This window comes from Magnolia sinica, chromosome 3 (assembly GCF_029962835.1).
Source record: "Magnolia sinica isolate HGM2019 chromosome 3, MsV1, whole genome shotgun sequence".
Lineage (NCBI taxonomy): Eukaryota > Viridiplantae > Streptophyta > Magnoliopsida > Magnoliales > Magnoliaceae > Magnolia > Magnolia sinica.
The window spans coordinates 106,002,023-106,021,323 of NC_080575.1; the positions used below are offsets into that span (position 1 = coordinate 106,002,023).

At 39.6% G+C, this 19,301-nt stretch overlaps 2 protein-coding genes across 2 annotated transcripts; both read left to right on the plus strand.

The window, feature by feature from the left end:
• The first annotated feature begins 1,332 nt into the window (after positions 1 to 1,332).
• Positions 1,333 to 13,763, plus strand: LOC131240564 (probable leucine-rich repeat receptor-like protein kinase At1g35710). Its single transcript, XM_058238853.1, has 2 exons — positions 1,333 to 2,203; positions 12,241 to 13,763. Exon 2 carries the CDS (start codon positions 12,276 to 12,278, stop codon positions 13,761 to 13,763), a length of 1,488 nt encoding a protein of 495 aa, XP_058094836.1. The 5' UTR covers positions 1,333 to 2,203; positions 12,241 to 12,275.
• Positions 13,764 to 13,930: 167 nt separating this feature from the next.
• LOC131239036 (MDIS1-interacting receptor like kinase 2-like) lies at positions 13,931 to 18,275 on the plus strand. The gene is made up of 3 exons (XM_058236597.1): positions 13,931 to 14,215; positions 14,538 to 15,393; positions 16,770 to 18,275. Exons 1-3 carry the CDS (start codon positions 13,931 to 13,933, stop codon positions 17,138 to 17,140), a joined length of 1,512 nt encoding a protein of 503 aa, XP_058092580.1. The 3' UTR covers positions 17,141 to 18,275.
• Positions 18,276 to 19,301: the final 1,026 nt, after the last annotated feature.

Sequence of the window (19,301 nt, forward strand, 5' to 3'; positions counted from 1 at the left end):
TAAGAAGAAAAATAAAAAGAGGGGTTCTTGAAAGGAGTAGTAGAAATCCATTTTCAATGTGGAATTATGATGGGATTACTATGTTTGAAGACATCGTGGAAGCGATGGAGGGTTTTGACGACAAATACTGCAATGGAACTGGAGGGTATGGAAAAGTTTACAAAGCAAATCTACCGTCGGGCCAGGAAGTAGCTGTGAAGAAACTTCATCCCTTCAAAGGTGCAGATCAAATTGATAAAATAAGTTTTACAAATGAGATTCGAGCATTAACAGAAATCTGCCATCGCAACATTGTGAAGCTTTATGGTTTTTTTTTTCCCATGCTTAATTCTCATTTCTAGTTTATGATTACATGGAAAGGGAAAGCTTAGCTAACATCCTAAGCAACGATGAATTAGCTGCACAGTTGGACTGGAATATAAGGGTGAAGGTTATTAAAGGTGTCGCCCATGCATTATCTTACATGTACCATGATTGCACTCGGCCAATTGTCCATCGAGACCTATGATGCAATAACGTTCAGTTGAATTCAGAATTTGAGGCCTGTGTCCCTGACTTTGGCACTGCCAGATTGTTGATACCCGATTCATCTAATTGGAGCACGCTTGCAGGCAGTTATGGATACATCGCTCCAGGTTAGTTGCTAATTCATTCTCCATGCTTTAATAGTTTTGTTAGCAGCTGGTCTTTTATTTTTCGTAAGATTTTCTATTTTTTGTTGGAAAATACATAGTAAAGTTTGTGCATGAGTTATCATTTTGTTGTCAAATGTGGCACTCTAGGCAAACTGGAAGGTTCCTTAATCCAACAGTCGTAAGAGGCCTTGCAAAGAAACATAAAAGGGATTGTATTGTTGAAATCCCCAACTTTGTTTAACTAAAAAATTGTAAAGCATCTGTGAGTACTTAAAACTAATATATAAACCATGCAAATGAAGATACTGTTAAGAATGTTTTTCCTTTGCTGCACTTGATGTCCATCATTTTTTACATTATGCATGATGGAAGTAATGTGGCTGCATGGTAAGACTGACCAGGATTCATGTTACCCAACCAACTTAACCATATGTTATCAGCTATTAAATTTGTGGCGCTCTCCATTTTCCATAGCTGTCCATTTGTTGGCCACCAATTGGATGTATAGAATCCTCCAATAAGTGTAATTTTGGGATATGCTCGGGCCATATTTTCAGATGGTCTGGATAGATTTACATGGATACCAAGTATAGATGTATGAGTCATCACTATTTAATAAATGATTGAAAAAGTTCATTGCTTCTAGCCCATACGAGCAAATGTGAAATGATGCATAAGGGCTGGGTAACTCCGTTGCACAAGGGTTAGACGTCTCTATGATCCAAACTGTTGATGTGACGCCGCACACAGTGAATGCCCCACACAAACAAAAGAAGTTCCAAGATTGGAAATTCTTGAAACATGCCCATATCACCCAATCCTTGCCAATGAAATGTGTAGATACAACGATACCCATAGATGCATCGATACACTCTAGATTACACACGCCAACTTCTCATGTGTTTGGGATATATGAGGCATACATATAGGTAGGCCTAACCATGCAAATGACCCAACACAATGATTAATCTGGTCCTCTCATCAGGCAGGCCACCAACACATGAAAACAATGGATAGTTTTGGGAAAAAAATGCCAATTGTACACACTCAATGTATGCATGTGGCATGCCTTCTAGGTAGACCATCCTAACTTACTCGCAAGATCATCTAAGAGTTTAGCACATCTTATGCAACCCCCAGATGTGCCACGCACATGGCAATTGGCGTATGCACAATTTGTAGAGATGCCTTGGGGTTAACAAGCAAAATAACCTAGAAGATATGAAACCTAGATTAAGAAACCCCTGTGAGTTTGATATATGCTTAAGACTTTAGCTATTGATGATTAACAAAGAGAAAGAACATGACTAAACTCTCTTCCTTTTTGCAGAGCTTGCATATACGATGAGTGTGACTGAAAGATGCGACGTATATAGCTTGGGTGTCATGGTACTTGAAGTGATGATGGAAAGGCATCCTGGGGAGCTCATCTCCTCTTTGTCATCATCACCATCACCTCTACAAAGATCACACACATCCACAATTTATGCGGAGTGGCAGAGAGAGGGACTAGTTTGGGGTTAGTGGCCCTATACGAAACACATCAACCATTCAAACCCCAAACAGCGGTACAACCCATGGATCCGTGACCTGATCCTCACCAGTTTATTAATTGGGTTTAGAATTTAACATGTAGCCCCACTTGATAACAAATCATTAGGCCCAAGCACCACTCCTTCAACCCATTTACTTAAGGGCTTGTATTTCAAGCCCATTAATAACTTTGTAATATTTGGGAATTGGTACTTTTTGTTAACACTTACATGCATCCTAGAAACGGTTTGATATAGGAATGAGTCAGCCATAGCCTGATTTATTTACCTCAATAGCCTTTGTTTTCAGGCTGAAACCAAAGCATAGCCCAATAAGTACACCTGAGCCCAAGTTAGAAGCAAGCTCGGTGTTAGTTGGCTAATGGGTTGACTAGAGTTACAGGCCCATTGCCAGCCTAATTTATTGTTCTACTTAAGACTGGGCTGTGCAAAATAAATACTTAAGACTTTGACATGACAAGCTCAAACAAAACAGTAAAAATTGTGGGCTCATATAAAGTCCCAGGCCCAACTACTTAGAATTTGGCAACATTAATGAAAAAAGCGAACTTGACTCTAAAATCCCTGTCCAAACTCCAGATCCTATCAAGAGACTTGACTATAAAGTAGAAAATGCGCCCATGCCAATCCAGTCCCAAGGCCCATTGCTTGGAGCCCATTGCTTGGAACTCGTTGTTCTCAACAAAAGATGGGACTTGACTCTAATAGTAGAATCTGAGCCAAAGCTCATATGGTCCTAGGGCTCACTTTTTGAAATCTCAGTGCTCCCCGCAAAAGAGGAGATCCTAGAATCTCTCACTCTCACATTGATTGTCGTGCTACCCTAGTCTTGATCATACATTGGGCCACTTTAATGTTTGTGAGAAATTGACTGATACATCTATTTTTCCAGCTCATTTAGGTCGTGGGCCTAAAAATGTGGCAGATCAAAAACTGAAAGTGGGCTGAGGATGCCCCAAGATGTTTCAATGGTGAGAATTCCATCCCACCGTTTCTTATTGTGGGCCCACTGGAGATTGGTATCGTCCTCATTTTTAAGCCATGCATGAAATGAGCTTCCAAAATAGACGGACTTGGCAGCTTTGTCAAAAACATTGTGCGACTCTTACGGCTGTTTCATCGGCCCGGACATTTAATTCCCATACTTTCACAGTCGTTTTGCCTACTTGAACTTTAGATCGGCCTCATTTTTGGATCCATGCCTTAAACGAGGTGGAAAATAGATGGATAGATTTGTCACCAACCTCATTGTACGGTCAAGCAACCCCCACCCTCTATGCTTAAATGTCCACCGGACTCTGGCTCGACCATTGATTGACCTTGCCATCCTAACTCAAACTGTACTTGGGGCCTACCTTAATGTTCGTGAGAAGTCCATTCCGTCCATCCATTTTCCAGTCAATCTGGGGGAATGGACCCAAAAATGAGGCAGATCTGAAGTTCAAAACGGCCCCAAGATGTTTCAAGGGTGGACGTTCAATTTCACTATTTCCTGTCATGTGGGCTCACTTGAGCTTCGGTCTGCCTCATTTTTGGGCCATTCACTAAGAAAACAGATGGACTGAATAGATTTGTCATGATCCTCAACATGAATGTTTCAACAGTAGATATTCAATCTCCACTCTTTCCTGTAGGTTGGCTCAAGCTCATGTGGATGACATCCACCCCGTCAATCATGAATGTTTCAACAGTAGATATTCAATCTCCACTCTTTCCTGTAGGTTGGCTCAAGCTCATGTGGATGACATCCACCCCGTCAATCAGGTGTGCTGCTCTTTATTTGGACTCGGGCCAAAAATCAGGCTGATTCAACCGTCGGTAGACACCATGGGAAATAGCTGAGATAAGAAGTCTCATTATTATAATACTCCAAGTTATATGTGATGTCCACTTTTGTGCGTATGGACCATCCAATCCACTCATCTGACGTTTCGTACCAAGATTATTAAATTCTCTTAATACTCATGTTGGCCAAACCATGTGAATTTAAAGTTTTCAGGAATGATTTCACTGAATCTACAGGACTTACGGTGAGAATGTGACGGCCCAACTGATGGATGGGGCGGATATGATGCATGATTGTCCCACATAATGATTAGTTAGCTAGTGCAAGTCATCCCTTCCATGTGCTGACAGGGTCAAAGACTATTGCTGGCTCTAATTTCATATGCGTGGGCTATGCAAAATAAAACCTTGTGGTATACTAGGCTTGAAAAGCCCAAACAAACCAGCTTGCAATTAAAATCAAACCCATAAATTCATGCCCCACTCACCCAACAAAATGGACACTTGACTCTAAAAGTCACTCCATGAGCCCATTTCTACTCTGAATCCAGCTTTAAAATACTAGCTTGGCCCATGGGCAAAGCTTGGGCCTTTCAGATTTTGGTTTGGGCCTGGGCTCAAGTCATTTTCGACTCACCTAATTTCATTTGCTCCTATAAATATACCATTCTAGTCATCCGTTAGACAGCAACCCATTCTCCGGGAATGCGCACCACTGGTTTCACTTCTCTGGACATCTATTTCATTGTATATGTGTGCCCCACTTGATCAAAGGATATATTAACAACATGTAAGTGGAAAATAGTGATTTTACCAAATTTGGGCTGGGCAGGATCGAGTTCGGGCCTAGCTAGTTTTTCGAGCTCAGGTTTGAGTTACTCTGTTGGGGCTGGTGCTGGCCATGGGTAAACCAACACCAAATCAAAAGAATTAAACAGCAAATGAGTTCCCATATTACGAAATCAGTAATAGAAAAAATGATATTAACATTGTGCGAAAACTTTTTGCTGTAGTCATGATAGAAAACTTGATGGGATGGTTTCAACATCAAGCACTAAGACATTTATGGAAGTGAAGTATCAATTTTACTATAAATTTCAACTCAAACTGAAGAAATAGTTAGGCACCTCACATATCATTGTTTCCTGCCAAGTTTCAGTTTTTTGAGTGGATGTACGTTTGGTGTGGTGTTTAAGTCAAACAAGCAACATTAAGCGTGCCACTATTAACATAGTACAAAGCTGTACTATTCTATTGCAAAAAGAAAAAAGAAAAAAAAAAGAAAAAGAAAAGAAAGGGTGAGTCTACCAGTCAGGGTGGTTGTATATATCAATTCATAAAGATAAAAGGAAATTGAGAAAGATTTATAGAGAGAGAAAATCAGAGCAAAAAGAAAAAGAAAAAGGATTAAATGATCTCAAATGCCATTAACAAACAAAACAGGAAATTACAAATGTCATGGACTTAAAAAGCTAATTGCAAATAACTGAAGTACCGCAGGGAAGCATTGCTCAAAAAATCCCAAACCAACGAATCCAATCACAGGTGAAATGCCAAGAGGACTGAAAAACCTGTGAAGAGAACGAGAACTACAAAGAACTAGGAAGACTATTCAGAACATGAACAAATAAACCTCAGTGAATGAGGTGCTGCTACAGAGTACCGTGAAAATTCGATCAAGCATTCAAATGCATCCGAAAGCAGAATTTCTCTAGGAAGAAAAAAGAGGCCTGCACAAAAATGATGGCCTGCTTGTTTCAGCTCTTAGATAAAATGAGCAGAATAACAATTTTGGACCAGTTTGACAGAAAAGGGAATAATCCCCCGAATGCACAATTACAAAGAAGAAACATGGTCCTTTGTCGACTAGAGTCACCTCAAAACATTCATGTTGAAATGTTGAGGTTGCAGTTACGCAAATGTATCATCAAAACTACTAATACATGCTCTCGTTTCAGTTGATGGGCGTGGACAGAGAAGTTGCCAGTTCCCTTCTTTTAAATGTACATGGTCCTAGAAGCTAAAACATTAAAACATAAGGTGAAGAAAACAAAGTGGAATAAAATAACAACATGTTTCAGAAGCCTATAAATGTGTAAAGGTTGAGTAATACCTTTCCTTGGGAACTATAATCTACCTCAGAAGAATTTGCAAAAACAGTTTTGAGGTGAAGAGAAACACACGTTTCCTGATCAATGATATGGTAATCTGACCACTTTCTTGCATATGATGTTTGTAGTAGAGATTTGTGGTGAAATCAATGTGGATCGTATTTGCAAAAACCTCGCTCTTGCAGTTTCAATTGGCGAAATACCCTTCCTTCATCCTAGAATCACATGCTCATTAATGAAATGGTCCACAATAATTTGCAAAAACCTTGCTCTTGCAGTTTCAATTGGCGAAATACCATGGACCCCATTTGTACAGAAATCCATCATCTTACAAATTTCAGCCCGTGCATTGTACAAACAGTTTGGACTGCTGAACCATGGACCCCATTTGTACAGAAAACCCATCACTGTGCAAAATTCAGCCCCTGCATTGTATAATATCTCGTGTGAAATTACTTTCTGCCTATGTTAGCATGTAAAAAGTATTTCGATATTCACCTTGCTTCTTTCGATGATAATCCCGGCTTCTGTATTAAAGTTGGCTAGGAATCTAACATTCTGCACAAAGTGAATTCAGAGTAAGATCATGCCATACAAAATATTTTTCATGCACCATGTTAGGAAGATACAACACATGGAAATCAAAAGAAGAAAGAACAGAGAGCATGAAACTTCTGCATATCAGTGAACTATCAGTTCTGTTGTAAATTATTGTTTGAACTGATTGAGTGTTTGTGGTAGTGCTAAAACAAGACCTAAAATTCTCACTTTTCTGCTAGAACCTATGGTTTCTTTACTTTGAAGCCGTCTTACCTCCAATTGGATGAGCCAACCATTTGCCTCTGATCCATACCCTCTATGCTGGTGGTAGTGTTCCATGCAAACAGATTGCATGTATTGGAAAATACAAAAGAGAACTCCAAACACTAGAATTTGCCACCATTTAACATGTTCTAATGAATGCAATATTCAAATTTGTATTGGAAAAATACAAAAGAGAACTCCAAACACTAGAATTTGCCACCATTTAACATGTTCTAATGAATGCAATATTCAAATTCAACAACTCACCAGAATCCAGATTCTTTGCTGTTGAAATGCATATTAGTTTTCTCCCTTCTTCGAAAGGCCATTGGCATTCAGATATTGGCTTAGACATTTGGCATTTGTAGTCCAATTAAGCCGAGGTTCACCCAACAAACAACCTTGCACAACATATAAACCAAATCAAGATGCATTGGAAAAAAAAATAAAGACGAACCAAAAGTTAAGCTTATTTGATTAACTATCAGATTTGTGGAAATTTATTGGAATGGCTAAAAAATGAAAAATATCCAATGGTTTCAACAAACAAGCATCAACGAATCAGGGGCTTGGACTGCTCAACTAATCTGATTTTCGGACTGTAACTTAGCAACAGTGGTTTCCACAATTTGCTTGGTTTAATTTGAATTATGAATGCCACAAGCAATTTCTGAGTGTCTGCATATCTCAAATCACCGTATTTTAGGACGGGATTTCCTGCAAAACGCTTTCGCAGGAAGTTCCTACTCTGGGATGCAAGTTGGGGTCCATCGTAATGTTTATTAGAAATCCAACCCGTCCATCAGTTTTTCAAACTCATTTTAGGATATGTGACTAAAATTCAGGAGGATCCAAAACTCAACTAGGCTATACAAGATGAAACAGTGGGAAGAGGAATTCCTACCATCAAAACCTTCTTAAGCTCCGCCTTGATGTTCGTATACCATCCAAACCGTTTACAAGGTCATTTTTACTGGGATGAAGTGAAAACACTGAAAACTTTGACCGATACAAAACTTTTGTGGCCATATAAATATTTCCACAGTGAAAACTAAATACCCACTTTTTCATCTCTTGTGGTCGATTTGAGTTTTGGATCTACCTTAGTGTTTCTCACATGTCCTAAAATGATATAAAAAAATAGATGGACGGATTGGATTTCTCATAAACATCACAGTGGCCCCACCTAGAATCCTTGCGCAGTATCTTCATGTTAAAGCCTTTCGCAGGAGATCCGCGTCCCGTATTTTAGGCTCTTTTATTTTTTTTAAAAAAACAAGAAAGTCCAATTGGCGGGGATTTTATGCTTGGGTGGACCTCACTAAGGTTTTTACGTGAAATCTACCTTGACAATTAAGTGTGTTACCCTAAGTTTATGGACCAAAAAACAGCCCTGTCCAATGTTTAGGTGGATTACAAGATTGGAAACCATGTACAAGGCAATACTTACCCTCCAAACTGTTTCCTTTCATGTGACCCACCTGAATAATGAATGGGACCTAAGTTTTGGAGTGAATTTTATATAATCATTGTGGTGGACCCTGTAAATATCAAGGGTGGACATATCTCTCCTAACTGTTTCCATTGGTGTGACCCACCTAAATCATGGGTCATCATGCGTTTTTAACTATGGCGGTAACATAAAATTATATATCTATTGGTCATAGTGGATTCTACCTATCATATTTTGGTAGGCCCATAAAAAAATTGGGTGGGCCTACCTCTCTCAGTTGTTCAAAGCCTTTTGACAAATAGAAAACAACAAAAGAAAACCCTTGATTTTTTATGGGGCCCACTGTGATGTGTACGCTCAAATTTACTCTGACCATTTGATGTGTAATCCTACATTAGGCAAAGGCCAAAAAGTAAGCCAAGCTATGATTTAGGAGGGCCACACCAGAGGAAACAATTGCAAGAGAGATGTCCACCCTTGATTCTTACAAGGTCCACTTCCTATTATTATATAAAATATACTCTAACAGCCATACCAATATTTAGGCACAGGTGCAAAAATCAAGTCCATCCTTGATACAGGTGAGCAACACTAAGGGAAATTGTGGGTGAGCATTATACCTGTTTGGGAGCGTGGATTTGGAACCCCTGGATTTGAAATTCTCTTATTCTGTTTGGCACCTTGATTGGGAATCAAACTTTAATCCAAAAGTAGTTATGCATGGTACATTCACATGGGCTTGAATTTAATTACTAAATCAGCTTTAATATACCTAATTAGTGAACTATGTAATGGTTAACACAATGGTTGCAATAAGCCTGCTGAAATATATACTTTGCCTGAAAGTGATGAAATTATAGGTCTTGGATGGGCCACAACTACAAAATCATGTCCAAGTGACTAACCAACCATTATTAACCGTTGATTTACATGGACAATGTTTGGATAGTGTTGATCATCATACTAAGTAATTACAGTGATACAATTGATAATCTAATTATTCTGGGACATCATTAGTAAGTCATGTGAATAATAGTCATGTTACAAATGCAACTCTTGAATGGATTTTAGAGGTAAGCCAAGCTCTCATTGTGGATTTGAAACCCCCTCCCGCTGTTACTTTAGGTGGGTGCCAAATAACCAGGGGATTTGAAATACCCTCAAATCCCCCCAAATCCATGGTGCCAAACAACCTCTAATGAAGCTTTTTAGGCCATTGCTTAACATGGTGTGGTAGACCTTTATGGTTCAAGTGGATTTCAAATCAACACTAAGGTGGAGCCTACCCAAACTGCAACCAGATTTGCAAAAATCACATGAGAATATATTCTTAAGACAGTTACCCGCTGTGATGTGTGTACGGAAATGCCTTTGCAGGCGTATCATTGTTTTAAGGGATCCGTGTGTATGTAAGATTCACTCCAACCATTAAATGTGTAAACCTACATCATGCCTGTGGCTAAGAACTCAATATGACCTATGATTTTGGTAGGCTATACCAAGGAAAACAATTGGGAGAAATGTACACACTTGATATTTACAGGGCCCACCTTGATGATTATATAAAATCCACTCCACCTATTACATACCCCACCAGAATTTATGCCTAAGGCGCATATATCATACTCATTCATTATTCAGGTGGGCAAAGGTAAACAGTTTGAAGGGTGAGTATTGTATTGTACACTATTTCTAATAACGTGGTGTACCTAGAACACACGAATGGGGCTGATTTTTTGGGGCCTTGAGCCTAATGTGGAATTATACGGATGCAGATTGCGTCCTACCTCGCCCGTCTCTAGCCACGAATGGGCGGTTTTGTGGGCAGGCCCACCATGATGTATCTGTTTATCCATGCCGTCCATCCTTTTCTCATAACGTTTTAAGGTGTGAGTACAAAAAATCAGGCAAACGTGTCACAGGATGAATTTCAAATAAACACGAAGTGGGGCCCAACCTAGCCGGCAACACTTTTGCCTATGCGTGAAATAACATTTCCGTCCTCTTTAAACTTTCCCTGCTCTGATGTAAGATGTTGAAGAAATTTCAAATTGCAATTTTTAAACTCCAACGGCTGGCTAACCCAACAGGCTTGTGGGCTTTTAAGTCCAAGCCCAGCCTGATTTAGAAAAGGCCTGAAATTTAAGTCGTAGCCCCGTCAATCCAGTCCAAGCCCCGTCCACACTGATATTAGTGAGAAATCCACTCCGTCCATCCTATTCCCCGAATCGTGTTGGAACATGCTCCAAAAAAGGAGGCATATCCAAAACTCAAGTAGGCTGTCACGGATAAAAGCATATAGGGAAAAGCCTAGCGTTGAAACCTTAATGGGGTTATATTCCATTCATACCGTTCATGAGGTCCTCCCTACAGGGATGAACTGAAAAATACAAAACTATTAGCCTGACTCAAAACTTGTAGCCCCAGGAATGTTTCCATGGTGAACATTCAATCCTCGCTTTTCCAGTCATGCAGTCCACTTGAGTTTTGGATCTGTCTCATGTTTGGGCTCATACCCTAACTTGATCTTTATAAAAAAATGGATGGATGGTGGGCCCATGATCTTTTCTTGACATCCATGCCATCCATCATGTCTGCCCCCATCACGTTTATGGCGCTGAAAACTCAACTCAACCCAAAACTCAGGTAGGCCACACCCTGTAAACCCCTGCCTAAAACCAATAAAATCACATTGTGTGGCCCCCTTAGTTTGGAATGACCTAAAGTTTCATGACAACATCCATCCTTGTGGGGCTCATCTTATGAATGGATTGGATGACATGTACGAAACACAGGTGCCTCGTACAAAATCTGAAAGTATTTAGAAATGGGTGTCCCCATCACAACTGTTCCCTATGGTGTGTGGCCCACCTATGTTCTGGATCGGTCTGATTTTTTTATAAATGCCGGCTGAACACGAAGGACCTTATGTTGTGGATATGGACCCACAAATGAAAGTTGGTCCAACACAATTTATAATAGGATACGTTTATATTCTATAATAGCAAGTAGAAAAGCCGGCCTGGAAAGGAAGACCAAATCTACATTTCGACTTCTGCTGAACTTTTCAAGCATTCATACAAAATAGCTTGTGCTCGATTCGGCCTTTCGTTTTGTCGTTCGAAGAAGAACTGAGGATGATTTGACTGACTCAAGGTGGGCCCCATAATCTTTTCTTGACATCCGTGCCATCCACCACGTCTGCCCCCATCACCTTCTTGGCGCTGAAAACTCACCTCAACCCAAAACTCAGGCAGGCCACACCTGTAAACTCCTGCCTAAAACCAATAAAATCACATTGTGAGGCTCGCCTAAGTTTGGAATGACCTAAAGTTTCATGACAACATCCATCCTTGTGGGGCTCATCTTATGAATGGATTGGATGATAATACAAAATACAGGAGCCTCGTACAAAATCTGAAGGTATTTAGAAGTGGGTGTCCCCATCACAACTGTTCCTCGTAGTGTGTGGCCCACCTATGGTCTGGATAGGTCTGATTTTTTATAGATGCTGACTGAACACGAAGGACCTTATATTGTGGATATGGACCCACAAATGAAAGTTGGTCCAACACAAATTATAATAGGATATGCTTATTCTATAGTAGTTAGAAGAAAAGCCGGCCTGGAAAGGAAGACCAAATCTACCTATTCTCGACTTCTGCTGAACTTTTCAAGCATTCATACAGAATAGCTTGTGCTCGATTCGGCCTTTGTTTTATCATTGGAGAAGAACTATGGATGATTTGACTGACTCGAAAACAGTATCAAACCTTCGACTATAAATAAAACATATCCATTTTTTTTCACAACATAAGCTATAACAGCAATGGCCATTGAAACATCTTTCTCCCTCTCTCTTCTGCTTATATTGGCAGCCTTTCTTTCTTCCAATGCAGTTACAACATCCACCTTCAGAGAAGCAGTGGCTCTAATGAAATGGAAAGATAGCCTCCTGCAATCACAAGCTCTCCATTCATGGTTGCTTCCTTCCACTGATGCTAGAACCATAACAATCTCTCCATGCAAATGGATTGGGATCTCATGCAACGGTCTCGGAAGTGTAACAGAGATAAGCTTACCTAATGCGGGCTTGCAAGGTAAGCTAGATAACTTGAGCTTCCCCTCATTTCCAAACCTCCTCCATCTTAATCTCAGTGGCAACTTCCTCACTGGAACCATCCCAGCTCATATCAGCTCTCTTTCAAAACTTGCTTCCCTTGATCTCTCCATGAATTATATTTCTGGCATTTTACCTCTTTCACTAGCTAACCTCTCTCACATTACTGTGATTGACATCTCATCTAATGAAATAAGAGGCGAACTAGCTCCAAGTTTCTTCACTAACTGGACCAAACTCATCTCCCTTCAGTTCCCGATCAATCGACTCACTGGGAAAATTCCATCTCAAATCAGCCTGTGTAAACATCTCCAGATCCTCTACCTCTTTGGCAATCAAATTTCTGGTTCAATCCCCACACAATTAGGGAATCTGAAGAATTTGGTTGAGTTGGCATTGTACAATAACAATCTGACAGGTCCAATCCCTCCTGCTTTAGGTAATTTGAGAAACCTTACACTTTTGTACCTCTACAACAATCAAATTTCTGGTTCAATTCCTGCACAATTAGGAAATCTCAAGAATTTGGTTGGGTTGATGTTGTACAATAACAATCTGACAGGTCCAATCCCTCCTGCTTTAGGTAATTTGAGAAACCTTACACTTTTGTACCTCTACAGCAATCAAATTTCTGGTTCAATTCCTGCACAATTAGGAAATCTCAAGAATTTGGTTAGGTTGGAGTTGTCACATAACAATCTAACAGGTCCAATCCCTCCTTCTTTAGGTAATTTGAGAAACCTTACACTTTTGTACCTCTACAGCAATCAAATTTCTGGTTCAATTCCTGCACAATTAGGAAATCTCAAGAATTTGGTTGACTTGGAGTTGTCACATAACAATCTGACAGGTCCAATCCCTCCTGCTTTAGGTAATTTGAGAAACCTTACACTTTTGTACCTCTACAGCAATCAAATTTCTGGTTCAATTCCTGCACAATTAGGAAATCTCAAGAATTTGGTAGAGTTGTTGTTGTGGAATAATAGTCTGACAGGTCCAATCCCTCCTGCTTTAGGTAATTTGAGAAACCTTACACTTTTGTACCTCTTCAGCAATCAAATTTCTGGTTCAATTCCACCAGAAGTTGGGAATTTAATGAATCTGAACAATCTTGATCTGTCAGACAACCTTCTAACAGGTTCTATTCCTTCCACTTTAGGGAACTTGACAAAGCTGATGATCCTCTCCCTCCAGATAAATCAAATTTCTGGTTCAATTCCTCCAGAAATTGGGAATTTAATGAATCTCAATGTGCTGAAGATGTCCATAAACCTTCTAACAGGTTCTACCCTTCCACTTTAGGAAACTTGACCAAGATTGAACACTCCAGTGCAATTGACAACCATTTAACTGGTGAGATCCCTAAAAGCTTCAGAAATTGCACTAGGTTAACTAGAGTTCGACTCGATGGAAACCAGCTCATTGCAAATGTATCTGAAGTCTTTGGTGTATACTCACATCTCACATACATGGATGTCAGCTACAATAGGTTGTTTGGGGAACTATCACCCAATTGGGGAGAATGCCAAAATTTGACAGGGCTACAGTTATCTGGGAACAGGATCACAGGTAGAATTCCTCCTGAGATTGGACAGTTGAAGCAGCTACAAGTACTTGGTCTTTCTTCTAACCATCTCGAAGGAGAGATTCCAAAGGAATTTGGGAGGCTATCTTCTTTGTTCAACTTGAGTTTAAATGATAACAAACTTTCTGGTCAGGTACCACAGGAGATTGGAAAACTATCCAATTTGGAGGTTCTTGACTTATCCATGAATCACCTAAGTGGTCCAATACCACCTCAATTAGGGGATTGCTCCAAACTCCGGTACATGAAATTGAGTGAAAATGATTTGAATGGAAGCATTCCATTTCAGATCGGTAACCTAGTATACTTAAAGGGTTTACTAGATCTCAGTCATAACTCACTCAATGGAGAGATATCATCACAACTTGGGAAATTGCATGTGCTGGAAAAGTTAAACCTCTCCCACAACATGCTGTCAGGCTCCATTCCACCTTCTTTTGAAGAGATGTCCAACTTGCAATCCATTGATTTTTCATACAATGCTCTGGAAGGTCCTCTTCCCAACAACAAAATCTTTCAGAAGACTTGCGGTGGCATTCATAAAAAACAAAGGATTATGTGATGAAGTGCAAGGTTTGAGACCTTGCAATGCTCCTTCAACAAGGCATGGTGATGCAAGGAAAGGCCGCAAAGTTGTTATCTTTATCATTCTTCCTCTCTTGGTGGCCTCGTTTCTTTTATTTGTAATCCTTGGCATTTCTTGTATTTATTATCAAAGAAGAAAAATAGAGAAAGGGGTTGTTGAAAGGAGCAGTGGAAATCCATTTTCAATATGGAATTATGATGGAATTGCTGTATTTGAAGACATTGTGGAAGCTACAGAGGGTTTTGATGACAAATACTGCATAGGAACTGGAGGGTATGGGAAAGTTTACAAAGAAAATCTACCAACAGGCCAAATAGTAGCTGTGAAGAAACTTCACTTACTTGAAGGTGGGGATCAATTTGATCAAAGAAGTTTTAGAAATGAGATACGAGCATTAATAGAAATCCGCCATCGCAACATTGTAAAGCTTTATGGTTTTTGTTCCCATGCTCGATACTGGTTTCTAGTCTACCAGTACATGGAAAAGGGAAGCTTGGCTGGCATCTTAGGCAACAACGAAGGAGCTGCACAGTTGGATTGGACTACAAGGTTGAAGGTTATTAAAGGTGTGGCCCATGCTTTATCTTACATGCACCATGATTGCACCCCACCCATTGTCCATCGAGACCTATCAAGCAACAACATTTTGCTGAATTCGGAACTTGAGGCTTGTGTCTCTGACTTTGGCACATCAAGATTATTGATACCCGATTCATCCAATTGGACTATGCTTGCAGGCACTTATGGATACACTGCTCCAGGTGAGCTAACAATTCATTCTCCACTCTTTAAAAGTTCTGTTAGAAATTCGTCTTTATTTTTCTTAAGCTTTCCTATTTTTTGTTGGCAATTACATACTAAAGTCTTGTGCATAAGTTATCATACTATTGTCAATTGTTGCAATCTAGGGCAACTGTAAGAGGCCTTGTAAAGAAACATACATGGGTTTGTACTTTTACAATCCTCAATGTCATTTGACTAAAAAATTGGAAAGCATATGTAAATATCTAGAACTAATATAACAATGCAAATGAAGATAAATGTAAGAATGTTTTCTCTTCGCTGCACTTGTGATTCATCATTTTTACATTGTGCATGGTGGAGATAATCTAGCTGCATGGTAAGTCTAACCATGATTCAAGTTAGCCAACTAAATTAACCATATGTTATTAGCAATTAAATTTGTAGTGCTGACCATTTTTCTTAATTGTATATTTGTTGGCCAATAGTTGGATGGATAGAATCCTCCAATAATTCTAATTTTCGGGATCTACTCCATCTACACTATGGGTCATGTTTCCGATGGTCTGGATTGATTTACATGGATACCAAGTGTGGATGAATGAGTTATCACTATTTAAGAAATGATTGAAAACAGCTCATTACTTCTAGCCCATACGAGTAAATGTGAAAAATGATGCATAAAGAAATAAATGTGAAAATGTTGCAACGCTCGGCCAAGAGATCCCAGAGGATGATTGGGTTTCCTCTGTTGTACAAGGGTTTGACAGCTTTATAGCTTTATGATCCAAACTGTTGATGGAACGTCCCACACAGTTAATGCCTCACGCAACAAAAGAAGTTACAAAATTGGAAAATCCTTGAAACAATGCCCATATCAACCAATCCTTGCCAATGAAATGTGTAGCTACAACGAAACTTATAAACACATCAATGCACTCTGGTTTACACATGTGCCAACTTCTCATACGTTTGGGACATCCCAGGCACACATAAAGGTAGGCCTAACCATGCAGATGACCCAACACAATGATTAATCTGGTTCTTTTATTGGGCAGGCCACCACCGTTTGAAAACTATGGATAATTTTGGAAAAAAAATGCCAACAGTACACAATGCATACATGTGGCATGGTTGGTGAGTGGACCATCCTAGCTTTCTAGCAACATCATCCAAAAGTTTGCCCCATCTTCTGCACCTCCCTGATGTGCTACATACGTCTCAGTTCGCATATGCACAGATTATAGAGATGTCTTGAGGTTAATAAGCACGAAAACCTAAAAGATATGAAACCTAGATTAAGAAACCCAGGAAAGTTTGATATATGATTAAGAGTTCAGCTATTAATGATTAACAAAGAGAAAAGATCATGACTGAACTATCTATTTTCTTGCAGAGCTTGCATATACAATGAGAGTGACTGAAAAATGCGACGTATATAGCTTTGGTGTTGTAGCACTTGAAGTGATGATGGGAAGGCATCCCGGGGAGCTCATCGCCACTTTGTTATCACCAAGTAGACAAGATTCACTGCTAAAGGATATGTTGGATCAACGTCTCCAAGACCCAATGGCTGAGGTTGCACAGGAAGTCATATTTGCAGTGTCCATGGCACTTTCATGCATTCAACCGGATCCAAACCCTCGGCCAACCATGCACCACGTGGCTCAAGAGCTATCTGTTGATGGGCCTTCCTTCTCTCTGGGGTCATTCCAAGCACTTACATTACGTCAACTGATGGATGTCAAGGTTCAGTTGGATGGATGAAAATCATCGAATGTAGAGAAGGTGTTATTCTTGTTATGATATGCACGTAATTCGGTGTGTGGAATCAATATTTATCTATAACGTATATTTCCAGGTGAGGCCCGTGTCTTTTTTTGTGGCTCCCATCCGAATGTTTGTACATTGTTTTTATTGTATTAACAAAGTTACAGGTGGTGTGCTCCCACCTTTCTCTAAAAATAAATAAAATAAAATAAAAATGTAGATTTCTAGGATTGGTGATCAAAATCCAAATGTAATAAAAGTGTTGGGGGACTACGGAAGCACACAGAGATGAATCTAAGGAAGTAATCCGATCGCATGAAGCAAACACGAAAAGAACACAGATTTTAACGTGAAAAAACCCTTTCGGGAAAAAACCATGGCACAAAGCGACATATATCACTATGAAAGTAGGCTGCATTTGTATATTGAAAATAGGCTTCTATTTTGGTGATTATCCTCTTAACTATCCATTTTCCTCGTACAAGTGCAGTCCACTTGGTTAACAGATGGGACTTAACTTGTGCGGCAACTAGGGTTGTTCAAGATTAGCCCCATCCATCTAATATCTTAGTGGAAAGTAACTTAAGTTGGTTTTCGAGGCTTTCTAAGCTATTCTTTCTCGCATTGGTAGGTAGAGTACGATTGGAAGGACATTTTATCCGACGCTTGGAGCTTTAATGCAATGTTCTCCCATAATCTTCAAGAAGACTGATCAGGCAATAGATGTTCCGGTCAATATTGGTATTTGTGAGATCCCAAAAGGATTCCAAAATTGCACTAGCATAGAGTAAGTGTGGCATAACAAAAATAATCTCAATGGATATATTTTAGAATCCATTGGGGTATATCCATATCAAACATTCATTGATGTCAGTGACAACGGATCGTTTGGTAAACTCTCAGCCAATTGGTGAGAATGCCGAAATTTGATGATGATACAATTCTCCAAGAACATGATCATCGGTAGAATACCTCCCGAGATTGGGCAGTTGATGCGGCTAGGAGTGCTTGGTCTTTCTTTCTTTTTTTTTTTTTCTTTTTTCTTTTTAATGTGGGAGCACACCACCTATTACTTTGTTGATTTTGCATAAGTTGCATAGAAATTCAGGCAGGCTCCACAAAAAGCAAACAGGCTTCACAGAAATTCAACTTGAGTTTAAATGATAACTACCTTTCTAGTCAGCTATCATAAGAGATTGGAAAACTATCCAACTTGGAGGTTCTTGATTTGTTAACAAATCACCTAAGTGGTCCATTACCACCTCGAAATTTTTTGAATGGAAGCAATCCTTTTCAAATCAGTAACTTAGCATAACGATAGGGCTTACCTTACTAGATCTGAGTCAAAACTTCCTCAATGGAGAGAGATCACCACAACTCAGAAAATTGCTTAGGCTGGAAAAGATAAACCTCTCCCACAACATGTTGCCCAATTCCATGCCAATTCCATTCCGCCTTCCTTTTCAGGGATTTTTGGCTTGCAATCCGTTAATTTTTCATAGAATTCTTGGAAGGTCTTCTTCGCAATAGCAAAACCTTTCAAAAGGGTCTTTTAGGGGTATTCCAAAAAAAAAAAAAAAAAAACAAAGGCTTATCTGATGAATTGCAAGGTTTGTGACTCTGCAATGCCTATTCAGGAAGTCACATGGTGATGCACGGAAAGGCCACTAAGTTGTAATCTTCGTTATTCTTCTCTTCTCAGTTTTGTTTCTTTTAGTTGTATCATTGGCATTTCAACCATTTATTACCGAAGAAGAAGTATAAAGAAAGGGGTTCTTGAAAGGAGAAATTGAAATCCATTTTCAATATGGAATTATGATGGTATTGCCATGTTTGAAGACATCATGGAAGCGACAAAGGGGTTTGATGACAAATACTCGGAGAAGGAGGGAAGGGGAAAGTCTATAAAGCAAATCTACCAATGGGCCAGGTAATAGCTATGAAGGAACTTCACCCACTCAAAGGTGGGGATTGATCTGATTAAAGAAGTTTTAGAAATGAGATGTAAGCATCAACAGAAATCTGCCCTCACAACGTTGTGGACTGAATTATAAGGGTGAAGGTTACCAAAGGTCTGGCCGATGCTTTATCTGACATGCCATTGCATCCTGCACCAATTGTCCATCGAGACCCATGACATTCTATGAATTTGGAACTT

What these genes read in the sequence shown, in the direction of transcription:
- LOC131240564 (XM_058238853.1), top strand. Translation starts at nt 12,276, where the DNA reads ATGAAATGGAAAGATAGCCTCCTGCAATCACAAGCTCTCCATTCATGG.
- LOC131239036 (XM_058236597.1), top strand. Translation starts at nt 13,931, where the DNA reads ATGGATGTCAGCTACAATAGGTTGTTTGGGGAACTATCACCCAATTGG. An exon ending in GAAAACTATCCAATTTGGAG is followed by an intron (nt 14,216 to 14,537) that starts GTTCTTGACTTA and finishes ATGCTCTGGAAG; the next exon opens with GTCCTCTTCCCAACAACAAA. An exon ending in TTATGGATACACTGCTCCAG is followed by an intron (nt 15,394 to 16,769) that starts GTGAGCTAACAA and finishes ATTTTCTTGCAG; the next exon opens with AGCTTGCATATACAATGAGA.